At 38.0% G+C, this 24,409-nt stretch overlaps 1 protein-coding gene across 1 annotated transcript in view; it reads right to left on the bottom strand.

Moving 5' to 3' along the window:
* The window catches only part of LOC117291755 (alpha-catulin-like), a 34,518-nt gene extending 23,920 nt beyond the window's left edge, over window positions 1-10,598 (bottom strand). The window contains exons 1-3 of the mRNA XM_033773651.1: window positions 10,480-10,598; window positions 7,497-7,586; window positions 3,164-3,340 (exon numbers count right to left, since the gene is read on the bottom strand). Of these exons, the coding sequence (XP_033629542.1) occupies window positions 3,164-3,340; window positions 7,497-7,586; window positions 10,480-10,518 (306 nt within the window). The 5' untranslated portion in view covers window positions 10,519-10,598. The remainder of the gene's footprint in view (window positions 1-3,163; window positions 3,341-7,496; window positions 7,587-10,479) is intronic.
* Between the last annotated feature and the right edge of the window lie 13,811 nt (window positions 10,599-24,409).

Genomic DNA, 24,409 nt, shown 5'->3' with positions numbered 1-24,409 from the left:
TCATTGAAGCATGAGTTTGACAGGTTCTACATGTACATTATCCTATTAGACGCAAGTCACTGATCATAGTGAATAACAAAAATGTAATGTTGCCTATGATTATTGATATAATCTTCTTGATCAATGCGTTCAGACAAGCTTAAATGATTCTCAATTCGTATGACATGAACAAGATTAAAGCAATTGGACCCTTTCGGTAAACAGTATTGTCCAAGGCCACCACTTCGTGTATCACAACTTCTATATCAAATAACAAACCTGTGAAAATTAAGGCTCAATCGGTCCTCGGAGTCGGGAGAAAATAACGGGAAAACCCACCCACGTTTCGCCGTGTCATGATATGTGTTTAAAATAAATCCGTAATTCTCAATATCGAGAATTGATATTGTTTTAGTGTTTTCTAAAAAGTAAAGCATTTCATGGAATAATATTTCAAGAGAAGTATTTCACCACTACCTTCTGTAAACCCTGTAAGTTATTTGTAAATCTGTGAACTTTTTTTCGTTTTTTTCTGTACCGAAAGGGTCCAATGCCTTTAATCGCAGACTTTCACTACCTTCATAGGCACGATATCATACTTGTCTTTTCAGAGATAAAAAAAGCCTTGAATTATAAAAACCCAGGGCACACACAGTAATTGCCGTGGTGCCCTCTGCTTTTGCTGTGGTGCCCTTCGCAAAGTTCCAATACAAATTTAAATATTCAAAGAAGTGCCCCTTACCAATGCAAACTAATGTGCCCCTACAAGAAATAAATCCAGGCCCGACAAATACTGCATGTGAATGTGTCTGAAATAAGCAAAGCAAAGATTTCCTACTTTTTTATTTGTGTTCTTCAGTTCACAGTCACTGCCCACGGGGCTGAATCCTTAATTTCGAACGGCGAAAGACAAATCTGATAATAAAATGTATTTCTTTAAGAAAAGGGTATTCATTTCAACGGATGTTGAAGCCTATCTCCAAGGCATTCATTTCCATGATTGGTCACATTCTGTTCATTTCACGAGGTAAACATAACAGTTGGACGTTTCATAATCAGTACAGTACCACAACAGTCTCTGTCACCCAGGGGGGAGGGGGGGAGACCGTGATTTGTGAGGGGGCAAGATGACTGGAGGTGAAGGGGAGAGCCAATATCCTTGGAGCACAACTTGTTGTTGTCAAGTGTCTGTGACATTTGGATGGATAATCCTTTCTTTAGCTTGATAAGTCGGAAGCCCATAGCAAAGTTGCGCACTTGCACGCTTCATGACAAGGTAGCAGATAAGAAATCTTACACTTCAAGCATTTGGTGTCCTTTTAGTAAATGTTGATAATAAGGTAATCTTTTTTTTTTCACTAAAAATGTTCCCTCAATTCTATATCTGATTTGTACTTCACTTATTATTTATAGTTTTGCAGCAAGCCATAAGAAACACTGATTTTGCTGTGTTTTTATTTGCAATTGATGCTAAAGCTCAAAATGAAGAAAACAAATTCAACTTGCAAGAAGGGTCTCCAGATAAATATGAATTATGTCCCACTGCATAATAGAGTGTATTAAAGGCAGTGGACACTTTTGGTAATTACTCAAAATAATTATTATCATAAAACCTTTCTTGATTACGAGTAATGGGGAGAGATTGATAGTATAAAACAATGTGAGAAACAGCTCCCTCTGAAGTGACATAGTTTTCGAGAAAGAAGTAATTTTCCACGAATTTGATTTTGAGACCTCAGATTTAGAATTTGAGGTCTCGAAATCAAGCATCTGAAAGCACACAACTTCGTGTGACCATGATGCGACAAGGGTGTTTTTTCTATCATTAATATCTCGCAACTTCGACCACCGATTGAGCTTAAATTTTCACAGGTTTGTTATTTTATGTCTATGTTGAGATACACCAACTGTGAAGACTGGTCTTTGACAATTACAAATAGTGTGCAGCGTCTTTAAATTGTAGACTGCAATGCACAAACGTTTATGTCTTTGCTTACATGGTACATGCTAAATGGAGGGTATACCTTTGGTAATTTCTCCCCCAAAAAATGGCCATAAAATAGAAGCATTGCAGCTGTTGATAATGCATTAACCTTTTGAGAAACAATTCTCTTCTAAGGAACGTGATCTTAGAGAGAGGGATTCAAAAACAATTTAATCTGCGAACCATTTCTGCATAAAGTGTTTCTCAGATTGTGAAACCGCTCCGGATTTTCATAGTCAGGCAACCGTACGCGTACAGTGAACTTGCCTCTAGCTATGCTGAATTTCAGGAAATCATTGCCTCACAAATTATCTCGGCAATAACATCTCATGAACAGAACTATGAACACAAAAGACAAGAATCTGATTTTTGGCCGCAAGTTTGTGAGTGTTTTTCTTTCAAAAGCTGTCGACAAAAATAGAACACAACTGCTCACTTTTTAGAACAACCCCCCCCCCCCCCTCTACAGAGTTTGGGATATGACCTGACAAAGCTTTCTCAACAATGATTAAAAAAACATGATTGTTACACATAAACCATGTTGCACAAAACCAAAATATTTGAAACGCAGCGTATTTCTCTGCGCGTATGCTATTTCTCAGTTTGCGTTGAAAATTTAAAATACAGACCCTTGCATAATGTAAAACGCTACATGGACGCTGTTAGGTCAGCGCATGCTTTTATGCATGAGGAACAGCTGCACTTCCATCGATTTGCCTCTTTTCGCATCAGTGAGGGCGCTATTTAGCCTCAGTGAGGGCACTTTTTGACCTCAGTGAGGGCACTTTTTTACTTCAGTGAGGGCACTTTTTAGTCTCAGTGAGGTGGGCACTTTTTGACCTCAGTGAGGGCACTTTTTGGACTCAGTGAGGGCACTTTTTTACTTCATTGGAGGGCACTTTTTGACCTCAGTGATCGAAGGCGCTTTTGGACCTCAGTGAGGGTGCTTGAGAGTGTGACGTCTTATGGAATCTATTGGGTTGCTCTTGGGCACACCTGCATGAGGATCCAAAAGTTTGCTAAAAGAGGGAATGCTCAGCAGCCAATTTCACGGAACGCTTGAATTATCTAACTATCTCGATTTAGGACAAGTACTTCGTAACGTCTATGGATAAGGAGCTTAACCCATATTTAGTCCTAAGATTAACCCTAAGTTAGAAAGAGTTTGGTGAAATCGACGACAGATACCCAAAAACTAACCAGTAACTCTTGCAGTGCATTATGTGTATTTCTAGATGGGGTGACGCCATTCTGGACAGGCTGTGTGTAACCATCATTGATGACCTCATCGATAAGACCCAGAGCATGACGCATATTGACAAATACACCATTCCGTGTCTCCTTTGCTGGTGAACAGTCTGGATGTCTAAGGCACGTCTGGAGAAGACAAAACCAAAGAGAGATAAAAAAAACAGTTAATAATAATGGATTAATTTTGTATCAGGGATAGAAAAATATTTACCCTTTACACTGGTGTTTATTGAATGCTCTATAATCAGTACTTTTCCAAGTTCTGTGAAAGAAAAAATGCAGCTGTCGATTTCACAAAGAGTTAGGACTCGTCTTATCTCGAGTTAGGGCGAGTAACTCGTCCTAACTTAGGATTAATCTTAAGGTCTACATGCTACAGTGCAGGGTTGGGACTCGTCCTAAGCCCTAAGATTAGTCTTAAGTTCGGAAGAGTTTTGTGAAATCGACGGCAAGCAAATCAGTCGGTGGGATTCAAACCCACGACCTTTGCATGCTAGAGCAGATGTCTAACCACTAGACCACCAAGCTAGCCTGGTAGCTCGAGGTGGTTCAAATCCACAATGATTTAAAGGCAGTGGACACTATTGGCAATTGTCAAAGACTAGCCTTCACAGTTGGTGTATCTCAACATGTGCATAAAATAACAAACCTGTGAAAAATTTAGCTCAATCGGTCATCGAAGTTGCAAGATAATCACAAAAGAAAAATAACCCTTGTCACACGAAGTTGTGTGCGTTTAGATGCCTGAGAATGGCTTCAGGTCTGAAGTTCTTTCTCATACGCAAATATTTTATATGAGAAACTACCTCTTGATCAAAAACTACGTTACTTCAGAGGGAAGTGTTGATTTCGAGACCTCAAGTTCTAAAATTGAGGTCTCGAAATCAAATTCATGGAAAATTACTTCTTTCTTGAAAACTATGGCACTTCAGAGGGAGCCGTTTCTCACAATGTTTGATACCATCAACCTCTCCCCATTACTCGTCACCAAGAAAGGTTTTATGCCAATAATTATTTTGAGTTATTACCAATAGTGTCCACTGCCTTTGATAGATTTTGAATTGGGGATAAACAATGTTTTTTTTTTTAACCCTTACACCAATGTGTATTAAGCACTGTATACTCAGTACTTTCATGAGTTCTGTGGGAAAAGAACACCGCGTTCACCTTGGATGTGCATTGCTATGTCATTCATTTTCATACAGTAAGCACTAGAAGGTAAGCATACTGTCTTTTCATTTGTTTACTGTAGCGCTATGATCTGGAAATCATACAGTAAGCACAAAATCAGCCTACGAGACTGGGCCCTATGCATGCCTTTTGTGTGTTTATGGTTAGCAGGGTAATGAAATGGATATCAGCCAGTAAGCTGTTAAGCACCTCCATGCAAACTGGGCCCTGTGAACTAAGACCACTCGGACAACCTATCCACTCAAAACACACCTAAAGATCTGCATAAAGTGCATCTGTAACCGATATCCCAGAAGACCGATTGTGTTTCTAAGATTTCATATACTCTCCCAGCAGTCTAGGCCTTCAGCCAATACTGACCACTGAACCATCCCGGGGCAAAAAAAATTAACAAACAAGAGGAACACAAAAATACTGAGGATACTAAATGTAGGTCTAGATTTCCCCATGGTCTTACGGAAGAAGCACTGTCAACCTATTTGGCATTGTATTACAGAAGAACCACATCCCCTTGGCATCAAAATAAGCAAAAGAACTTGTCTGTCTTTCTCCCCTGGTGACTACTTTAAAGGCAATTTGGAAGCAAGAAAAGAGAGAGAGAGTTCTGGCCAATATATTTAGAAACCAGGCTCATCACCTGCACATAATGTGTTATTTTTTTCGCATCAATGACCGTACCTTTATAATGGTCATTCTATTATGATATTGACTTTACTGTCCCAACAGAAAAGGTTACCCATGTATATGGCTAGGGCCCAATTTTATATGCTTACGAGTTTCCATTTATAGCGCTGCTAACCGTAACGGCAATAAAAGGCATACTAACCTTCCAGTGCTTACTGTCTGAAAATTAATGACATACATGTAACAATGCAAATCCATTGTGAATGTGGAAGCCTGCCACCTAATTTTCTTGCAAAATTGTGAAATATGCTCACGCTTTGGCCATTTTCTTCCTGCCACAGTTAGCAAGAAAATTTGCTTACCGTTAACCAGCACTATGAAATTTGCCTAAGTGCATTCGAATAAAGTATTCACAGATGAATTATAGTGAATTCAAGAAAAATCTGGATTCATTCTGACAGAACTGTTGATTTCTGTTTTTAGATCCGAGTCTATTTGTCTTGGGATGATTTTCTAAATGACATGGAGAAGATGGGGTTCTATTGTTAATAGATTAATGAGAAATGATCTGATGAGACTATAAAGTTATATCAGTTTTGTGAACAATCAAGCCAAACAACAGTCAGGTTCAGAAAAGTTTGTTCAGAGAATAGTTGTGTGACTGTACACTAGTATAAACCATGGCCATTGCATGATTTAGAACTGACTACTGATGATAAAACACCATGGAAAATGTTAACTCTGAAAACAACTCATCACTCATTCCGACACCAGGGTGCAATTTCAAAGCGCTGCTAAGCCTTTAGCAAGTTTTCATCACCACAAATAGACATTTTGAGGTTTCAGGTCTTTTCCAAACATTGGCTTGGTCTCAGGCTCCAGCTTGGCCTCCCTCATTAGCTTAAGAGTAAGGTTAATTTTGCAAGGTTTTCCAACATCAAACAGAGCTCAGAGCAGGAGACAAAGCCTAAGCCAAGGTTTGGAAAAGACCCCTTGGTCATAACAGGGGCCATGTCTTCCCCGTGACGACAATTTCATCTTTTATACCACAAAAAATACCACCCAAAAACAAAACAAAAAATTAAAAAGCAACGTTAATTAATGGACACTGCTGATGTATCTCAGGCTCAGTTTTGTTTCTCCTGTTCAAGAAAAGGGATTGCGATTCTTGCTGACAAATCTTGTGTACGGCTCCCTCGGAAATCCATTGTTTTTGATGAAAAATGAGATGTGACACCGCCAAATGCCAGGAAGGATTTCAAGGGTGTTTCCAGAAGGCTGAGACAGCCAACTGCTACACTTAAGGGGTTTGCCTACATTGTGAAGTACCGATAGTGTGTTTGTTCAAACTAACCCCTCAATATCGCAATCCAACTTCCTTCCTTCCTACCTACCCTTCTTGCCGATTTAAAACCTCACGGATTTCAGGATTAGGAGAGCACTTTTAGGGCAATTTATGAATGGATGGCTCTTTCTTTATTTATTTCCCTTGAACACAGAGTTCCATTTTCTCTTTAACAAACAACTACATGCACATGTAGGTTGATCCAAGGCTGTCACCAGAGCTCATAGAGCTGCTTAAGCACAAGAAGTAGCTCAGCACAACAAAATTGTGCTTACCAGAACATGGTTGCCAGCCAAAATACCATTCCACAATGTATTATCTATGACTGGTATCCTGCTCATTTTTGCTTAGCAGACAGTTTTCAAGCACTATTTTCTGCTTTGGCAGCTGTATGAAACTGGGCCCTGGTAATTTTTTTGCTGTGGAACATTCTGGACACAAACTTTTTGATGTTTAGCCGAAGCACACTGAATTGAAACAAGTCTTTTGAATTTTTTTCTACATGGTGTTTATAAAAGACTTTCTGTGAAATCTGAAGCATATATGGTTTTCTCCTGATGTTAAAAAAAAAAAAAAAAAAATGACAAAATAATATTGTTTCTTTCTTTTTCTTTAAATAACAGTCTTTCTTTCTTGTTTGCGTATCGGCCAGCATTTTGTCAGCCACTACGCTAGCTTGGCATGGGGAGAACAGGTATGGTCAAGATCTTGTCAAGGTAAAACCTACATGTAGTTCATTCTAGGCTTGAACAGTTAGCATGTCATTTCCTTCCATCAGCTTTTTGACTAGTCCGTGTTTATATCAAATAAGGACGCTTTTCAGCACTAAACAAGCCAGCTGGACTACTGGGGGTAAATTTTGACTGGTCCTCTGGGGTCGATTTCACAAAGAGTTAGGACTAGTCCTAAGAGTTATCAAAATCGTATAGATAGTCTTAAATAAGGACGAGTACCTAGCCCTAAATTGAGATAGGACTAGTCCTAACTCTTTGTGAAATCCACCCCAGGTGTTTTAATTGCCATTTGGCCAGTGGATCACGGTAAGGGGAGAACGCTGATAGTAAAAATTTGGAAAGAAACAAGAAGTGTTTTGCCAGGGTTGATAGGGTTGTGTGTATGTACCTTGCATGATGTAAGAAGCATCATGGTAGATCTTTCTAGTATAGCTCTAGCTGCTGCCATCTTGGCTTTCATCTTTCCATCTTTAAGATCCTAGAGGAATAACAAAGAGAGAAATTATGGATAAAGAAAAGTTATGAAACAATTTCTGCCGCATCGTGTATCAGGCCTGGAATTATACGGAGGCAATCAACGGAGGCCTGGTCTTGGCCTTGGTGCCCCTTTAGAAGTCAGATTTTCCAATGCAAGTGTCCTTTGCCTTTGCACCATTAAAAATGGCCTTTCACTCTCAATGATGAAATTCCAATCATGGAGTATTTAAATTCTCTTTAACCCACATTGATGACAAAAGTGGTGCCTAAATTCAAACAAATAAGTCACATATCTCACACAGAAGTGTAATGCCTGGAATTACAGGGATGCAACAGATCAAAACCATGGCCTCTGTTATCCTGGTCTTGGCCTTTGTGCCCCTTACGAAGTTTCCCACAGACTTTAAAGATTTTCCAATGGAAGTGCCCTTTTAAAATTCCAATGGCCTTGTCCTCTCAAAGATGAAATTCCAGGCGTGATGTAAATACCTGCCACCTTTGAAACCTCAGGAATATGAACACCAGTTTTACAAGTCCACAGATAGCGACTGTACAAATTTAAGTATTTAAAACACTGTAAAAAAAAATCACTGTTATCCCATAAGAAAATCTATACCATCGCAAGCAAATGGAACCCTCTTTTTCAGAACTTCTTGTTCATTATGTCTCTTGAAAGAAATAGGAATGTTCTGATTTTTTGTGGCATGTACTCTAAAACATGACAGTTATTTAAAGTACTTTTCTAAACTATACTAATAATAATAATAATAATAACAACAACCGCATTTCTATAGCGCCTCACACCTCCAAAAGCAAGTCTCTAAGCGCTCAGAGGAAACAAAAGAATAATTATGTATGATGATTTGAATAGATATGTTTTGAGAAGAGTCTTGAAACTTGAGATCGTGGTGGCTTGTTTGATTAGAGGGAGATTGTTCCATAAGTGGGGTGCAGCAAACTGAAATCTCAGTTGACCATATGCTTTGGTGGAGGTTTCTAGTAGGAATGTATGAAGTGAGTAGATCTTTCAGGTAAGTTGGTCCACTTCCACGACTGCATTGAAATGTTTGGAGGAGAATTTTGAATTGGCTCGAGAATTTTGTTTGGCTCGAGGTCGCATGGTGTGCTTAATGCTGTCTTGTTGTTTAACAATTAACACATGACTTCAACAAAGCCGGGTCCTAATACCGTGATAGGAAAGCAAGCGGTCTGACTGACCACGTCAGCATAAAAAATCCTTTAGATGAATCTCCCGTATAATGAAGTCATTCATCAGAGTGTATCAGGGTACCTTACCAAGCCCCTACAGGCGATAGCTATAGATTTTTTCAAGTAGAATCCCCAATTTGACCCTCGCTGGCAGGGTACAAAACATACTCACATTCGGCTGCATTGCAATTCAGACCAACCTGTTAGGTATTGATATCCCTATGTACATGATCAACCCCATTGCAAAGAAACACAGACATCCCCCCTTCCATTGGCCCAGAGACGATCTATAAAACCCTACAGTAATGGACAGCAACTTAAAGGCACTGGAAAATATTGGTAGTTACTCCCCCCCAAAAAAATCGCATAAAAACTTACTTGGTAACGAGCAACAGAGATCTGTTGATAGTTCTACATTGTAGAATGAGCATTTGAGAAAGAGGTAATTTCTCACTTAAACATTAAAATACTTCAGGTCTGAAGGCTTTTATAATGCATCTGAAACCATACAAATTTTGCAACAAGGGTGTTTCTTTTCTTTCATTAATTGTGTGCAACTTCGATGACCAATCGAGACAAAATTTTCACAGATTTAGTTATTTTATGCATATGTTGGGATACACCCAGTGAGGATACTGGTCTTTGACAATTACCAAGGGTGGCCAGTGCCTTTAAAGCTTCGGCATGGCTTAAGTTGTCCATGGTGTACGCTGCTCTATTTAATTCAGCACCCATCTTATTGAGCTGTCTTCTGTATCTACTCCCCCAAGCAAGTGTGTGTCAACAATCTATGATGTGTCCCTTGGGATGCAAACTGTTGCTAAAAATAGCCGTCCAGCCACATTTTTTACTTTCCCAAGCGAAAGCTTCGGTCTTGAGTTTCAGGTGCAGGCAAGCACATGGCCTTCTATAAGACTAATCTGACCAGGGTAGCTGTTCATGCACCTCTATGTATTCCCAGACGAAGGTTTGACAGCTTACTCTATTTTAGATTTCCAAAGGTCTGACAAACAAACCAATAATATTGGCTACAAGGAAACCCATCTTGAAAGCAGAAAAATCTCCTACGGAAATTTCTTTGCTAAGCAAGAAATGAGTGGGGTACCAGTGGCAGCAATGGTATACTGTATTGTACTCTGGCTGGTAACCTATTTTTGCTGAGCAAGATTTGTTTGTGCTTAGCAAGTTTGTTGCTTACAGGCTTTATGAAATTAGGCCCAGTGCACTAAGCCACAAGTATGTGTGCGTTCCAAACCCTTCGAAAGAAAGACACAACATAGAGGGTGAGGGTGGGACTCTTTGCAACTAAAAGCACTCCAGCACCCAATTTGATAAAGCATGTCAGCACAAAACTTGTTAAGCACACACAAATCTTGCTAAAATTTTTCCCTTAAGCTTACATCGTTGCAACTACTGCCCCACTCATTTTTCACTTAGCGAAGAAATTTGTTCAGCGGAATTTCCTGCTTTAAAAAAGCGTTATAAAAGCTTTATGAAATGGGGCCTACAATCCCGGCCAAACTGCTAGGGCCACCCGTTCGCAACATTACAATAAACATTCTATACCCCATCCCCCCAGATGGGAGCACAGAAGACCGCGCATTGAGAGCCAACATTGAAAGGGGGCACGGGGCCCAACGAGATATGGCCGGGATGGTAGGTCACATGCAGTGAATGGAACTCACGTTTTGTCGATCCCCTGTTAGGTGAGCTAGCTCTACCATCTCTTTACCAAACTGGCTGAAGCACTGGACGAACTCTGTGAATGTCTTGGTGTTCTCGATCTTGTTTAAACTCTCTATGACCTGGAAAGAAAACAAAAACAACGAGACAAGAAATTAGAGACACTCATTCAAAGAAATCTTTATGGCGTGTTATGGCCAAGCGGATACAACACCGGATTCAAGCTCTGGTGTTTCTGATCAGCAGAGTGTGGGTTCGAGTCTCAGTCTTGACACTTGTGGACACTATTGGTAATTACTCAAAATAACTATTAGCACAAAACCTTCCTTGGTAACGAGTGATGGGGAGCTGTTGATAGTATAAAACATTGTAAGAAACGGCTCCCTCTAAAGTAACGTAGTTTTTGAGAAAGAAGTAATTTTCAACGAATTTGATTTCGAGACCTCAGATTTAGAATTTGAGGTCTCAAAATCAAGCATCTGAAAGCACACAACTTTGTGCGACAAGGGCGTTTTTTCTTTCATCATAATCGCGCAACTTCGACGACCGATTGAGCTCAAATTTTCACAGGGTTGTTATTTTATGCATATGTTGAGATAAACCAAGTGAGAAGACTGATCTTTGACAATTGCCAATAGTGTCCAGTGTCTTTAAATGTACTGACCAATCAGACAGCTTCAATTCTATACCCCTGTGGCCTTTATAAAACAGGCCGATCTCTGCATCTCAATCACAGCAGTGAATCTCAGCCTAAGAGTTGTACGAAAAGTCCAACAACCTACAACCCCATTTCAAAATGTAAAGAAACTGCTGCCATTTTGCAACTTACAATTTGTGTGTGGCACTGAGCATTGGATTGATGATTTGAGAGGGTGGGGCACCAGGGAACACTATGTCCATTCACATGGGAACACTTGCTAAGCAGTTGCTGATGGGTAATATAAGGCTTAATGGATCAGTCTATTGTGATTATTTCTTTAGGTAACTCTAAAATAATAAAGGCTTGAATCTCCAGCGGATGGAAAAATCAAGGAGAAACAAAAACAATTATACCTTTCCAATTAAAAATAAATACATGTATGGAGTTGATTGAAAACAAACACGTCGACTTCAGTTTGTAATAAGCCCCCATCCTCTCTATATATATATAAACAATCAGTTGGTTGTTCTGTGAAAATGTATTGAATTCAAGGTGTTAAACAAATTGACTACCTCTGTTCATGTTAAAATGTCGAAGATTGTGTTTGGCGATATTGAGAAACTGGAGCCAACATGACAGACATTGAGGTGGTGGTGGGGGGGGGGGGGGGTGGATACACTGATCAGGCAAGTCAGATGTCCTTGTGTGTATAACAACATTCACTCAATATCATCACTATTTCTTCTTCCGCCCACATACAGTATCTTACAGACAGCTTTAAATCTACCTACAGAGTCCAACAAATCGACATGTTAAGATAGTTGAGCGACATTGTGGGCTTTCCCCAGGTGTTATCTATGATCCCTTTTCTTTGTTGGGTACATGTATGTCAAAACACCCCAACAAGTACAGTCCCTACCTTAAAATCACCCCCCAATGTCTATCATTTTCTAACCAATCGATTTTATGAGCGAATTGTTCAAGTAATAAACCGCATCGGAACCTTACGGTGTAATATTTGATGTTCAGAATTCATTGCACCATCTAAAATTCATCCCCTTACATGTAGAATACTGCTTTCCAGGTTGCATCATAAACTGGGCATGATGCCTGGCTATATGGCAGTACACAGTTGTATGACTCCTGACAGAGAACCCCCCCAAAAACAAGATATTGACAAAGGGAGATTGCCAACATATGGCAATATAGCTCAGTTGATAGAGCACTTGCACATAAACCCAAAGCCACAGGTTCAAGTCCTGGTCTAGTTATTTTTTCTTTGTTCACCCCAAAATTTAGCAAATTGTTCACTCAAGGTTGTACAGTGGTATTGAAAAAAAAAACATTCCCACCAAGTTTGACCCAAAACTTTAATTGCTCCTTTCCAAACATTGGTCCACACATCAAGAGGTGAATGCTCAACTAAGTACCAGTATCCTATTGGCCTACTGCTGTAACACCAAAATGATACTCAGAAATCTTGCTAAATACATTTGTTTGCTAAGAATACAAGGTAACCCAATCAAACACAGCACATTATAGAGGAGTTGGCCTAACAACCTGCTTAGCAAAACTAAATCTGCTTATCAGAGTGGGGCAGAACAACATTGGCTTTCTAAACTGAATAAAGAAGCTATAAGGGGCTTACAACCTGCTTAGCAAAACTAAATCTGCTTATCAGAGTGGGGCAGAATAAGATTGGCTTTCTAAACTGAATAAAGAAGCTATAAGGGGCTTACAACCTGCTTAGCAAAACTAAATCTGCTTATCAGAGTGGGGCAGAATAAGATTGGCTTTCTAAACTGAATAAAGAAGCTATAAGGGGCTTACAACCTGCTTAGCAAAACTAAATCTGCTTATCAGAGTGGGGCAGAATAACATTGGCTTTCTAAACTGAATAAAGAAGCTAACAGGCACGTATACTGCTAGAACACGGGATAGCCGTATCGACATAGTGAGAGAGAGAAGGATGGTATGGTTTACGGAGCCCAAGCTGAGGTTTGAGAAAGGCCCCAGGTACATATTATAGCAACTCTTGCAATTTTTATCAAATTTGACAACAAGTTTTTATTGTCACTTGAGGAGAGTGTAAAGTCCGGTTCATATTCTTCCTGTGAATCCGAATGCGAAGCAAATTTTTTGGCCACAAATTCACAGTGAAAAAATTTGCATCAGTTGAAATGTGCTCAACTCCTGCTAAACATTCGCTGCTCTGCGACGTCAAAATTTGTATCGCACTCGCATTCTTGGGAACTATGAACCAGGGTTAAGACACAGCCAGCATTGGTTTAGGAGAACTGAAAAATGTATTAAACTTTTAAAATTTCCATAATACCATAACTCGACGACAGCATAATACAGTTATAATGGGCTTGCTCATACGTATGTACATGCACTTGCATAAATACAGTCCACTCTCTTTATAACAAGATCCCTGGGACTGGTCAAATTACCTCTTTATAACAGCAATGCTGTTAAAAAGGACAGCAAAACAATGAAACACAAAGCAGAAATTAGACTTGGGACTTCAGAATGTACTCTTTATAAGCAGAACCTTTTCTTAAAAGTGCTCTTTGTGACGAGAGCCGACTGTAGCTCATCTTTATCTAAAGGGTCAACATTCACTGAAAAGAACCCTCAACTTCATATGAAAATATAACGCCGCAATAAAGAAATCAATCATTCAAGATCAGAAATAACATCGAGAATTAAACTTCCCGATCTGAAAACACCTGCGGAAAAAGCAAACCCCAATCAGACCCACCTGCCTGAAAACAACAAAAGCAGCGCCGTGGTTTTGTGTTAATATTATATTCCTGTTAAATTAAGCAAATATCCTGCGTCTCTGATTTGAAAACATCCTTCTTGAAGAGTGTAGGATATTGACGTGACATTTGAAAGGTTGGCAGTGTTTAGGATCTTATCCAAACATGATGAAAGGGAAAGGGACGCCCCTATCTCACTCTGTTTAGCTCTTAGGGCTAGAAACGCATCGGGCCTTGTTGAGATCTGAGATGCTTTCCGGTGTCAGGTCTTTTTAAACTCGGAGAGAGTGTAAGCTTTCTATCAGAGTGTAATATTGTTGCAGCTCTTCACAAAAGAGTGCCGGGTGAATGGCAAATATAAACTCAAGATTCTAGAATCAAATTGCTGAAAGCCTTCACACAATAGCTTCTTGTACGAGGGGTACTGTTTATGTACTTGTCGACTATGAAAAACAGTCGGTGAAACTGGCTCAGACAAGGACTTGCTTTCCAAGAAAAAAAATTCTATTCCGCTTTTACATTAGAATTAATTGCCGCTCGTGAATAATTGTTACAATAGTTTCTTTAACAAAATTCCAGAGTTCTGAAGCACCAGCTTAAAGTAATATATCCATGTGAAGAGTGATTTGCAATTATTGTTCAGCGTTCCTAACATGCCTAATGAAAAGTTTACGAAATACTTAAAGGCTTAAAGTATAATCTTTCGTTTTTGGAACTGTTCGGTTGTTTTAATCCAATAAAGCAAATGATGCAATAAAAGTAACCCTGTGAAAATTTCATTCCACATTGTGTTATAGCATTTTAGAATCATCACCGAAAATCTGTAGCATTTCCACACCTTTTTCAGGCAGGAAGAAAAATCCATAATTGAAAAAACATGCAGTGAAATACAGTGACAAAATATAGGTTCTGCTGATGATACATTTTTATAGCAATACTGAAAGACATTTTGGATTGTGCACATGTGTGATACTTTGCATGTCTTTTTAGCACATGTTCCTGCAGTTCTAGTAACGTGACATGCAAATATGTAAGTGGGCTTATGTGAGTGCCCTTGTGGTGTATTTTAATCAACTGAACAATGGACCCCACAAGGTATTTCTTTGGAAAATGGAACACAAGAACAATGGCAGGACTCAACAAACTGGATCCGAGCAATTAAAATAAGAACATCATAGTTGTAAGCTGCTCCATGAAAAAGCGCCAATGTATAGTATTCAATAGATGTTAAATTTGCATCGAGGATAAAGAATATATATATATATATATATATATATTTTTTTTTTTTCACAGGACTCGGGAAAGTACTGAGTATACAGTGCTAACACACATCGGTGTATGGGTAAAAAACAAAATTAATATTCTTTATCCCCGATGCAAATTTAACATCTACAAATGTATTATATCATTGCGGTACCCGCTGCCAAAACATAGGATTCGAACTGCCTCTGGCTACCGGGCAACCTCGGTAGTCTGGTTGGTAAGACACTGCTCTAGAATTGCAAGGGTCGTGGGTTCGAATCCCACCCGAGTAACATGCCTGTGATATTTTTTCACAGGACTCTGGAAAGTACTGAGTATACAGTGCTAACACACATCGGTGTATGGGTAAAAAACAAAATTAATATAGTATTCAAGTTTAGATTTCTTGTATACTTGGTTTGTGGTAACTCCATGTGTATATCTACTTGCTGGGTAACATGTAGATTATGTTTTGTTTTTTTTTGTTTTTTTTTAACTTGTCTTGCAATATTCTACTAACCTGGAGTAGATTTTTAAGAATTCAGGAGACTTCTCTACAACTGCGGAGTAGATTTTTTTTCTTCAGAATTCGGGAGACTTCTCAATTCTGAAAAGAACGTCTTGCTTTTTAACTACCTGGGCGGAAGATAGGAGATCGGAAGGACTACAACTTTTGCTCGAGGGGAGGGGGGACTTGTTGATATTATCTTCACTACCGCGGAGTGAGTTTTAGATTTCTTCATCTAAATTGTAGTTCTCCCTTCTCCACTAGCCCCCACCCCCCTCACCGGCCCTCCCTCAAACCAATCATGTCAACTGTCTTAGAATGTCGGATCTAAAGGTCGCAGCCTGTGGGACGATCGAAGCTGTAATCGAAGTTCCCACGTTTGAATAATAAAATTGTGAAATAATAATACAGGCACTTGATTTTGACGGTGGTTCACCCCAAGGCAAAAATATTCAGCCTCAAGGTATTTTCTTTCTCTCTGTCCTATTTCCAAATTTGTGTGGGGAGGTGGGGGCAACAAACATCGGTAAAAAAACGTATGATTTTTCAAGTGAATGCAATATTTATGAAAAGCTCCAAAGAAAAAGCTCAAATAACAGCTGGACGTTTTGGAGACTTTATTGCCAATTTAAAAGGCATCATTGTAACAAAACCTGGATACCCAAAAGTACATGTTTAGACACAAAATGATGCTAGAAAATATATCTTTGCCTCGAGAACAGTACTGTGGTATTAACTTTAAAATGTGTGACTTTCAAAACTGGCCATATATTAGAGTCGTATTTTCAGGATGAAAAGATGATTCAAAATACAAAACACAATCTTTACTTACAAGAGATTAAAAAGCCATACAAAGTGACACCAAATACAACATCTGCCATATGAAGGGACATGACACATTCTCTGAAATCAACTACCAATCCAATCCTTTGTCTAGTTTCTCAGCATTGAGTTCCTGCAATTTTGTTTTTAAAATATTCATTATGTGTCTTTTGTCATCTTGCTAAGCACTGTGAGTTAGAAAGTGCACACTTTATCATACCACACTGTATGTTGGTATTCACAATATATGTGCTAGAGGAAGATATTGATTTGAAGAACAATTTAAATGATTTTTTTCAAAACAATTTTTCATTCACATGAATAGGAATCCATTAAAAGTTTCTTGTAACTGATCAATCATTTGAATCCTATACAAATGTGGTTTTATACATTTAAACTATTCTGTGAAATTTCATTTCAAAAGGTGCTCGCATTTTTGAGATATCGCCCAAAAATCAGGAGCGAAAATGTCCATGCAGGAAAAATAATCCGTAATAGGAATTGTGAGAATCTTACTGCAGTAAGGATTTTCAGATTAAATTTTTGGGGCATCAAAACTGATATATTTTTTACATGACCATATTACTTCTAAATCAATCGAAAGCTGCTAAAGGCCTCTAACCAACATGCATTATTGCCACCAATTTTAAGAGGGGTTACAAAATGTACAGTGTACCTTCCCTTTAAAACGATGATTTCCAGTCACACTTTGTATATGGTGGGAATGAATCGTAATGAAATGTTTCTAGAATATTGAAAGAACGGTTACAAAACGTCCCTTTAAAACGATGATTTCCAGTCACACTTTGTATATGGTGGGAATCAATCGTAATGAAATGTTTCTAGAATATTGAAAGAACGGTTACAAAACGTCCCTTTAAAACGATGATTTCCAGTCACACTTTGTATATGGTGGGAATGAATCGGAATGAAATGTTTCTAGAATATTGAAAGAACGGTTACAAAACGTCCCTTTAAAACGATGATTTCCAGTCACACTTTGTATATGGTGGGAATCAATCGTAATGAAATGTTTCTAGAATATTGAAAGAACGGTTACAAAACGTCCCTTTAAAACGATGATTTCCAGTCACACTTTGTATATGGTGGGAATGAATCGGAATGAAATGTTTCTAGAATATTGAAAGAACGGTTACAAAACGTCCCTTTAAAACGATGATTTCCAGTCACACTTTGTATATGGTGGGAATCAATCGGAATGAAATGTTTCTATAATATTGAAAGAACGGTTACAAAACGTCCCTTTAAAACGATGATTTCCAGTCACACTTTGTATATGGTGGGAATGAATCGGAATGAAATGTTTCTAGAATATTGAAAGAACGGTTACAAAACGTCCCTTTAAAACGATGATTTCCAGTCACACTTTGTATATGGTGGGAATGAATCGGAATGAAATGTTTCTAGAATATTGAAAGAACGGTTACAAAACGTCCCTTTAAAACGATGATTTCCAGTCACACTTTGTATATGGTGGGAATGAATCGGAATGAAATGTTTCTAGAATATTAAAAGAACGGTTACAAAACGTCCCTTTAAAACGATGATTTCCAGTCACACTTTGTATATGGTGGGAATCAATCGTAATGAAATGTTTCTAGAATATTGAAAGAACGGTTACAAAACGTCCCTTTAAAACGATGATTTCCAGTCACACTTTGTATATGGTGGGAATGAATCGTAATGAAATGTTTCTAGAATATTGAAAGAACGGTTACAAAACGTCCCTTTAAAACGATGATTTCCAGTCACACTTTGTATATGGTGGGAATCAATCGTAATGAAATGTTTCTAGAATATTGAAAGAACGGTTACAAAACGTCCCTTTAAAACGATGATTTCCAGTCACACTTTGTATATGGTGGGAATCAATCGGAATGAAATGTTTCTATAATATTGAAAGAACGGTTACAAAACGTCCCTTTAAAACGATGATTTCCAGTCACACTTTGTATATGGTGGGAATGAATCGGAATGAAATGTTTCTAGAATATTGAAAGAACGGTTACAAAACGTCCCTTTAAAACGATGATTTCAAGTCACACTTTGTATATGGTGGGAATCAATCGTAATGAAATGTTTCTAGAATATTGAAAGAACGGTTACAAAACGTCCCTTTAAATCGATGATTTCCAGTCACACTTTGTATATGGTGGGAATGAATCGTAATGAAATGTTTCTAGAATATTGAAAGAACGGTTACAAAACGTCCCTTTAAAACGATGATTTCCAGTCACACTTTGTATATGGTGGGAATGAATCGGAATGAAATGTTTCTAGAATATTGAAAGAACGGTTACAAAACGTCCCTTTAAAACGATGATTTCCAGTCACACTTTGTATATGGTGGGAATCAATCGTAATGAAATGTTTCTAGAATATTGAAAGAACGGTTACAAAACGTCCCTTTAAAACGATGATTTCCAGTCACACTTGTACATTGAGGGGATTTTGTTTATTCACCCTTGCAATGTCTTTGATCTCATGCCAATCACTTGCCATAATATCTCACCACAAGTGTCAACCGTTCAAGTCCATAAAATATTCACCAATATCATATTTACTATACCTACCCTCCAACCATTATAACTATAAAGAAATCAAGAAATAAATTCCTTTCCAACTACATCAGAATCCCAAATCACAAGAAAAACAAATTCAAAAACTAAAGTCTGCATTAGGCCAATGAAAATTGCTTTTCAGTTTCTCGTTTAAAATTTATGACTTTAATTTTTCGTTATTCATTACTGTTTACCCTTGTTAAAATGTATGCACTTTGCATTATACATGTACACCATGGAATTATAAACTCAATTTTATATTTTAGTTGCTCATCAAAGATTTATGACATGGCTGAAATAACAATATTTTAAACCAACTTTTCCATAGTTTTGTATGCCTTTCTTGCAGTAATGGGGAGCTGTTAATTGTATAAAAACATTGTGAGAAACGGCTCCATCTGAAGTAATGTAGTTTTCGAGAAAGAAGTAATTTTCATTTCGATACCTCAGAATTAGATTTTGAGGTCTCGAAATCAATTATCTGAAAGCGCACAACTTTATGTGACAAGGGTGTTTTTCTTTAATTTTTATCTCGCAACTTCGACGACCAATTGAGCTCAAATTTTCACAGCCTTATTTTATGCGTATGTGGAGATACACGAAGTAAGACTGGTCTTTGACAATTACCAATAGTGTCCAGTGACTTTAAAGTAATGAACAATGAAATTTTACATTCAAGGTCAAAATTCAATTTTGGTCCTGACAGGACACTAAAATAAACTTTTACTGGCAATATCATACCCTCAACTTCTCTCCATCAAAATGATTTTTCAAGAGAGAAAACTGAGACTGGCATACAATGTGTCTTGTGTTGAGTTGAATGAAGAATGGAGTCAGGAGTCATACCAGGCCAGTGTCATTGGAATGCTATAACTGTCATTTCTCAGCGTCATATATAATAAAACTTGGATTTAATGTAATCAATGAAAATTCTACAAATTGCTGCATATTTACAAAAGCTTAGAAAACCATTGCATATTTCAAGCATTACTAAATGTATGTGAAAGCGATTGCAAAGTCATATACGGTATTGTAACTCCGATGAAAATGTTTTTGGTGGAGATTTTAAGTCCTATCTAGTACCTACCGAAACTACTTCTCTCATTTAACTATACAGCACTTAAAGGCAGTTGGTAATTACTCAAAATAATTATTTCGAGACCTCAGAATTACAACTTGAGGTCTCAAAATCAAGCTTCTGAAAGCACACAACTTGGTGTGACAAAGATTTCTTTTATTTCATTATTATCTCGCAACTTCGACGACCAATTGCCCTCAAATGTTCACAGGTTTATTATTTTATGCATATGTTGAGATACACCAAGTGAGAAGACTGGTCTTTGATAATTACCAATAGTGTCCCGTGTCTTTAAACGTGTAGCTCCCTGAACAAAGATATTGACAAAATAGCGCAGGTACATTAATCCAGAGGTCGCAGGTTCAAATTCCACTCTAGACAATTTTTCTTTGTTCAACCCAAAGTTATTTCAATTTTACCCAGTCAGTTTCCCTTGTGGTTTAAAGCCATTGGACCCTTTCGGTAAACAGTGTTGTCCAAGGCCCACACTTTGTGTACCACAACTTCTATATCAAATAACAAACCTGTGGAAATTTAGGCTCAATCGGTCATCGGAGTCGGGAGAAAGGCCAAGACCAGGGGCAACAGCCAGGACCAAGGGCCTCCGTGGCCTACATGAAGTTCCAGGCAGACTGACAAACTCTAACGTATGTTTTCTCTGTGACCCCATCCCTTTCTATGGATTATAAAGGTATAACTCAATGCCTTAGGTCATCTGTAGCTAAAGTGTCTGTTAAATTAGAGTTAATTGTGGAACTACATTGTACACTGTCCATTATAACTGCCTATCAGCTTGTATTAACCCAATTAACCTGGGCCCAATTTCATGGCTCTGCTTACCGCCAAATTCTGTACTTAGCATCACCATTCTCCACTTACTGTGCAACACTAAATTTCAGGGCTAGCTGTTTAAGCGAAAAATGCCTAGTATTGTAACGTGGAGTACACACACGCAACCTGTGAAATACGCTTGAAGTAAGCGCAGAATTCCCTGCTTCCATAGCACCAATTCTTTGCTTACGGTAAGCAGAGCCAGAAAATTAGGTCCTGACGTCATCGCCATACTAAATCTTAGTTGCACTACTTTGCGAGTGCGTGTCTCTGTACGCTCATTTTCGGTACCTATTGAAGGCTGAACCTACAATTCAGGAGATTTGTTAAATTGATGGCATTCCCAAGTTTAGGTAGCCCATTGGGTTTAGATTTCACAGAGCTTTTCAGGAACAGTATCCTCAGTACTAGAAAAGTAGATCAATGAGCTAGCTTTCTTCAGATGTGGACAAAAGCCGATTTTCTTCATCGGGCTGACTGAATTCAGATAAAAGTCTGAAATTTGTTATCCTCAAGTATTGGCCTAGTTGCATCAAGATCACATACTCTCACTTTCTGCCATGCTTTCCATTGTTAGGTATCAAATATTACAGAATTATGGTAAGCATGTAAACGTCTTTAAAAAAAAATGCACACTACACTGGCTAACACACAGGGGACATTGACTTCAAATAGTGCAAACCAAAATTACTGTGACGATGACGTCAAGTGAATCCTGTCAAGAAATAGTAATATAATTTTCCAGCTCAATTTCCCAAATTTTATCAGTGGAAACCATGCAGTAAATTCTCCTCAAAAAATTAGTATCCCCCGCAATCGTCCCACAAGATGCTCATAAAACAGAAGATTATTCAATATAGGTTGCATGTTTATGCAACCAAAACATCAGGATCTCATTACAATGCCAACACCACACAGGGGCCGAGTTACGTACATCAAAAGTCAAATTAAAATGAATTTGCAATTAAAAATTTGCAATGACAAGTGGCGACGAGGGGGCGTCTGCAAAAGCTGATGCAGGAACCTGTAACCTTCCTTGGTTCATCCACTCTAGGCAGGAATTTACAGGCAAAATGAACTTAAAGGCACTGGACATAATTGGTAATTACACAAAATATATCATTAAAACTTACTTGGTAACGAGCAATGGAGAGCTGTTGATAGTATAAAACATTTTGAAAAACACTTCCCTCCGAAGTAACGTAGTTTTTGATCAAGAGGTAGTTTCTCATACAAAATATTTGTATGAGAAAGAACTTCAGACCTGAAGCCATTCTCAGGCATCTGAAAGCACACAAATTTGTGCATCAAGGGTGTTTTTTCATTCGTTATTTTCTTGCAACTTTGATGACCAATTGAGTCCAAATTTTCACTGATTTGTTATTTTATGCATATGTTGAGATACACTAAAGTGAGGATACTGGTCTTTGACAATTACCAAAGCTGTTCAGTGCTTTTAAAGATGCATGTCCGACACTGATCAAGTTATATTTGCAATAAATCTTATTAGTTCTAGTAACTCGGGGCTCAGGGGGTTGCTGCTACTAGTATGCAAGTTCTTTATGTTACATTCATAAATACCCCAGACAGTTTCTCTACTCCTATTGGTGGAGAGCACGTCACGTGGGGGTGTTTAAACGGTTGATAATGATTATAAGATTATCACGCAGAACGCAATTCATAGCTATTAGTAATAGCGCGTAAACTATTTCTAAGCGGGCGCGCGTAATCTATTTCTAAGCGTGCGCGCGTACACACAACCCACGCGCAACAGATTATTCACAAAGTTTTTGAAAAAAAAATATTTTAAACCTCAAATTTTCGTCAAAGTATCTTTTCAATAATTGTATTTTTTAAACATTTTTTAACAAAAGGGCATTTAATTCCTGTAGTTAATGCTGGCAACATTTTATGCAAAACCACCCCTGCTTGTTACCTCCTTGGCACAAAAACAACCATACATTATAAAACTTGCCAAACATAGGGTAAAAGTTCGGCCTGTTAACAATGAAGTTTAAAAGTTCATCAAGAAAAGAAAAACCAATCTGTCATGAAATCTGATTTTTTTTGTTCTTCTTTTCATTATAATTTAATAATAACTAGTTCTATATTGTGCATTTTACAATAAGGTTTCAATGTGCTTATACCCTGGTAATTTGGGCCAATAACATTCCTTTAAAGTGTCTCAGCTCCATTGGGAGTATACAGCCCAAGTTGCAGTGGCACCCAAACGGCTTTTGATAAAGAAATTTCTAAAACTTCTTCATCATCTACAACATAGCTGGCCAGATTTAAGAATCTGTCAGTTTCATTACCAAAGAGATGTAAATAAATAAAATAAATACAACATTTAGTTCCGACTGTAGGAATATGCTACATTTAACACTAAAATTGGACGTCTCTGTAACTCATCTTACAATACATGCTCCTACTTTGCACCTTCAAAAGCTAAAGGAAAGTCAAGGACATTTTTTACTTGAATGTACGGCACCTCACCGCCACTGTACAAAGATGAATTATTATGTAACTCCAATCTTTAATTCCGCCTGTAGGAATATTCCACATTTAACATTAAAATTTGACATCTCTGTATTCAATACATACTCCTGCTTTGTAACTTTAAAAGCTAAAGGAAAGTCAAGGACATTTTTAATTGAAAGTACGGCACCTCACCGTCACTGTACAAAGATGAATTAATATGTAATTCTAATCTTTAATTCCGCCTGTAAGAATATGCCACATTTAACATTAAAATTTGACATCTCTGTATTCAATACATGCTCCTGCTTTGTAACTTTAAAAGCTAAAAGAAAGTCAAGGACATTTTTAATTGAGTGTACGGCACCTCACCGTCACTGTACAAAGATGAAATAATTTGTAGTCTTGGGTATCAGAAAGCAATATCATCAGTGTGTTTTACAAATGTCATTGGTGCATGAATCCTATGAGATACGCTCTGCAAAATGCGACATCAAGCATGGCCGAACATACACGCAATGGTTTCCATTTTCTGTGAAGGTGTATTGTATGTTTTCTGTTGATAATTAGTCGTTCTGTTTTTCACATTAAGCGGAACAACCCATTGGAGTCAAGACAAATTATATATGTACCATGTGTGGGAATGTACATGATGGGTGTGAACTGAGCTTTTGATTGGTCTAAGAGAAAGAAGAAAAAATTCAAGACGTACTTGTATGCCTATATGGTCATTCTTTGGTCAAGACCTGATAAAAAAGTAGTGTAACTATTATCTGAAAGCCAACTTGGTATAAAGATGGTGTTGGTTTAGCATACTGCACAATTATTTCATCGGAAGTGCTCCCATTATACAAATATGTCTGAAATGCTACAGTTTTTGACAATTGGGCAGCAAGAGTAATTTGATCTTTTGAGTCGGAAAACCAAGGTTTGAAAATGGTATGACGCCAAGTACTGATTTTAGCATTTACATTAGCAGGGTTTTT

The sequence above is a fragment of the Asterias rubens genome, chromosome 6 (genome assembly GCF_902459465.1).
Source record: "Asterias rubens chromosome 6, eAstRub1.3, whole genome shotgun sequence".
NCBI lineage: Eukaryota > Metazoa > Echinodermata > Asteroidea > Forcipulatida > Asteriidae > Asterias > Asterias rubens.
This window is presented reverse-complemented; position numbering and strand designations above follow the sequence as displayed.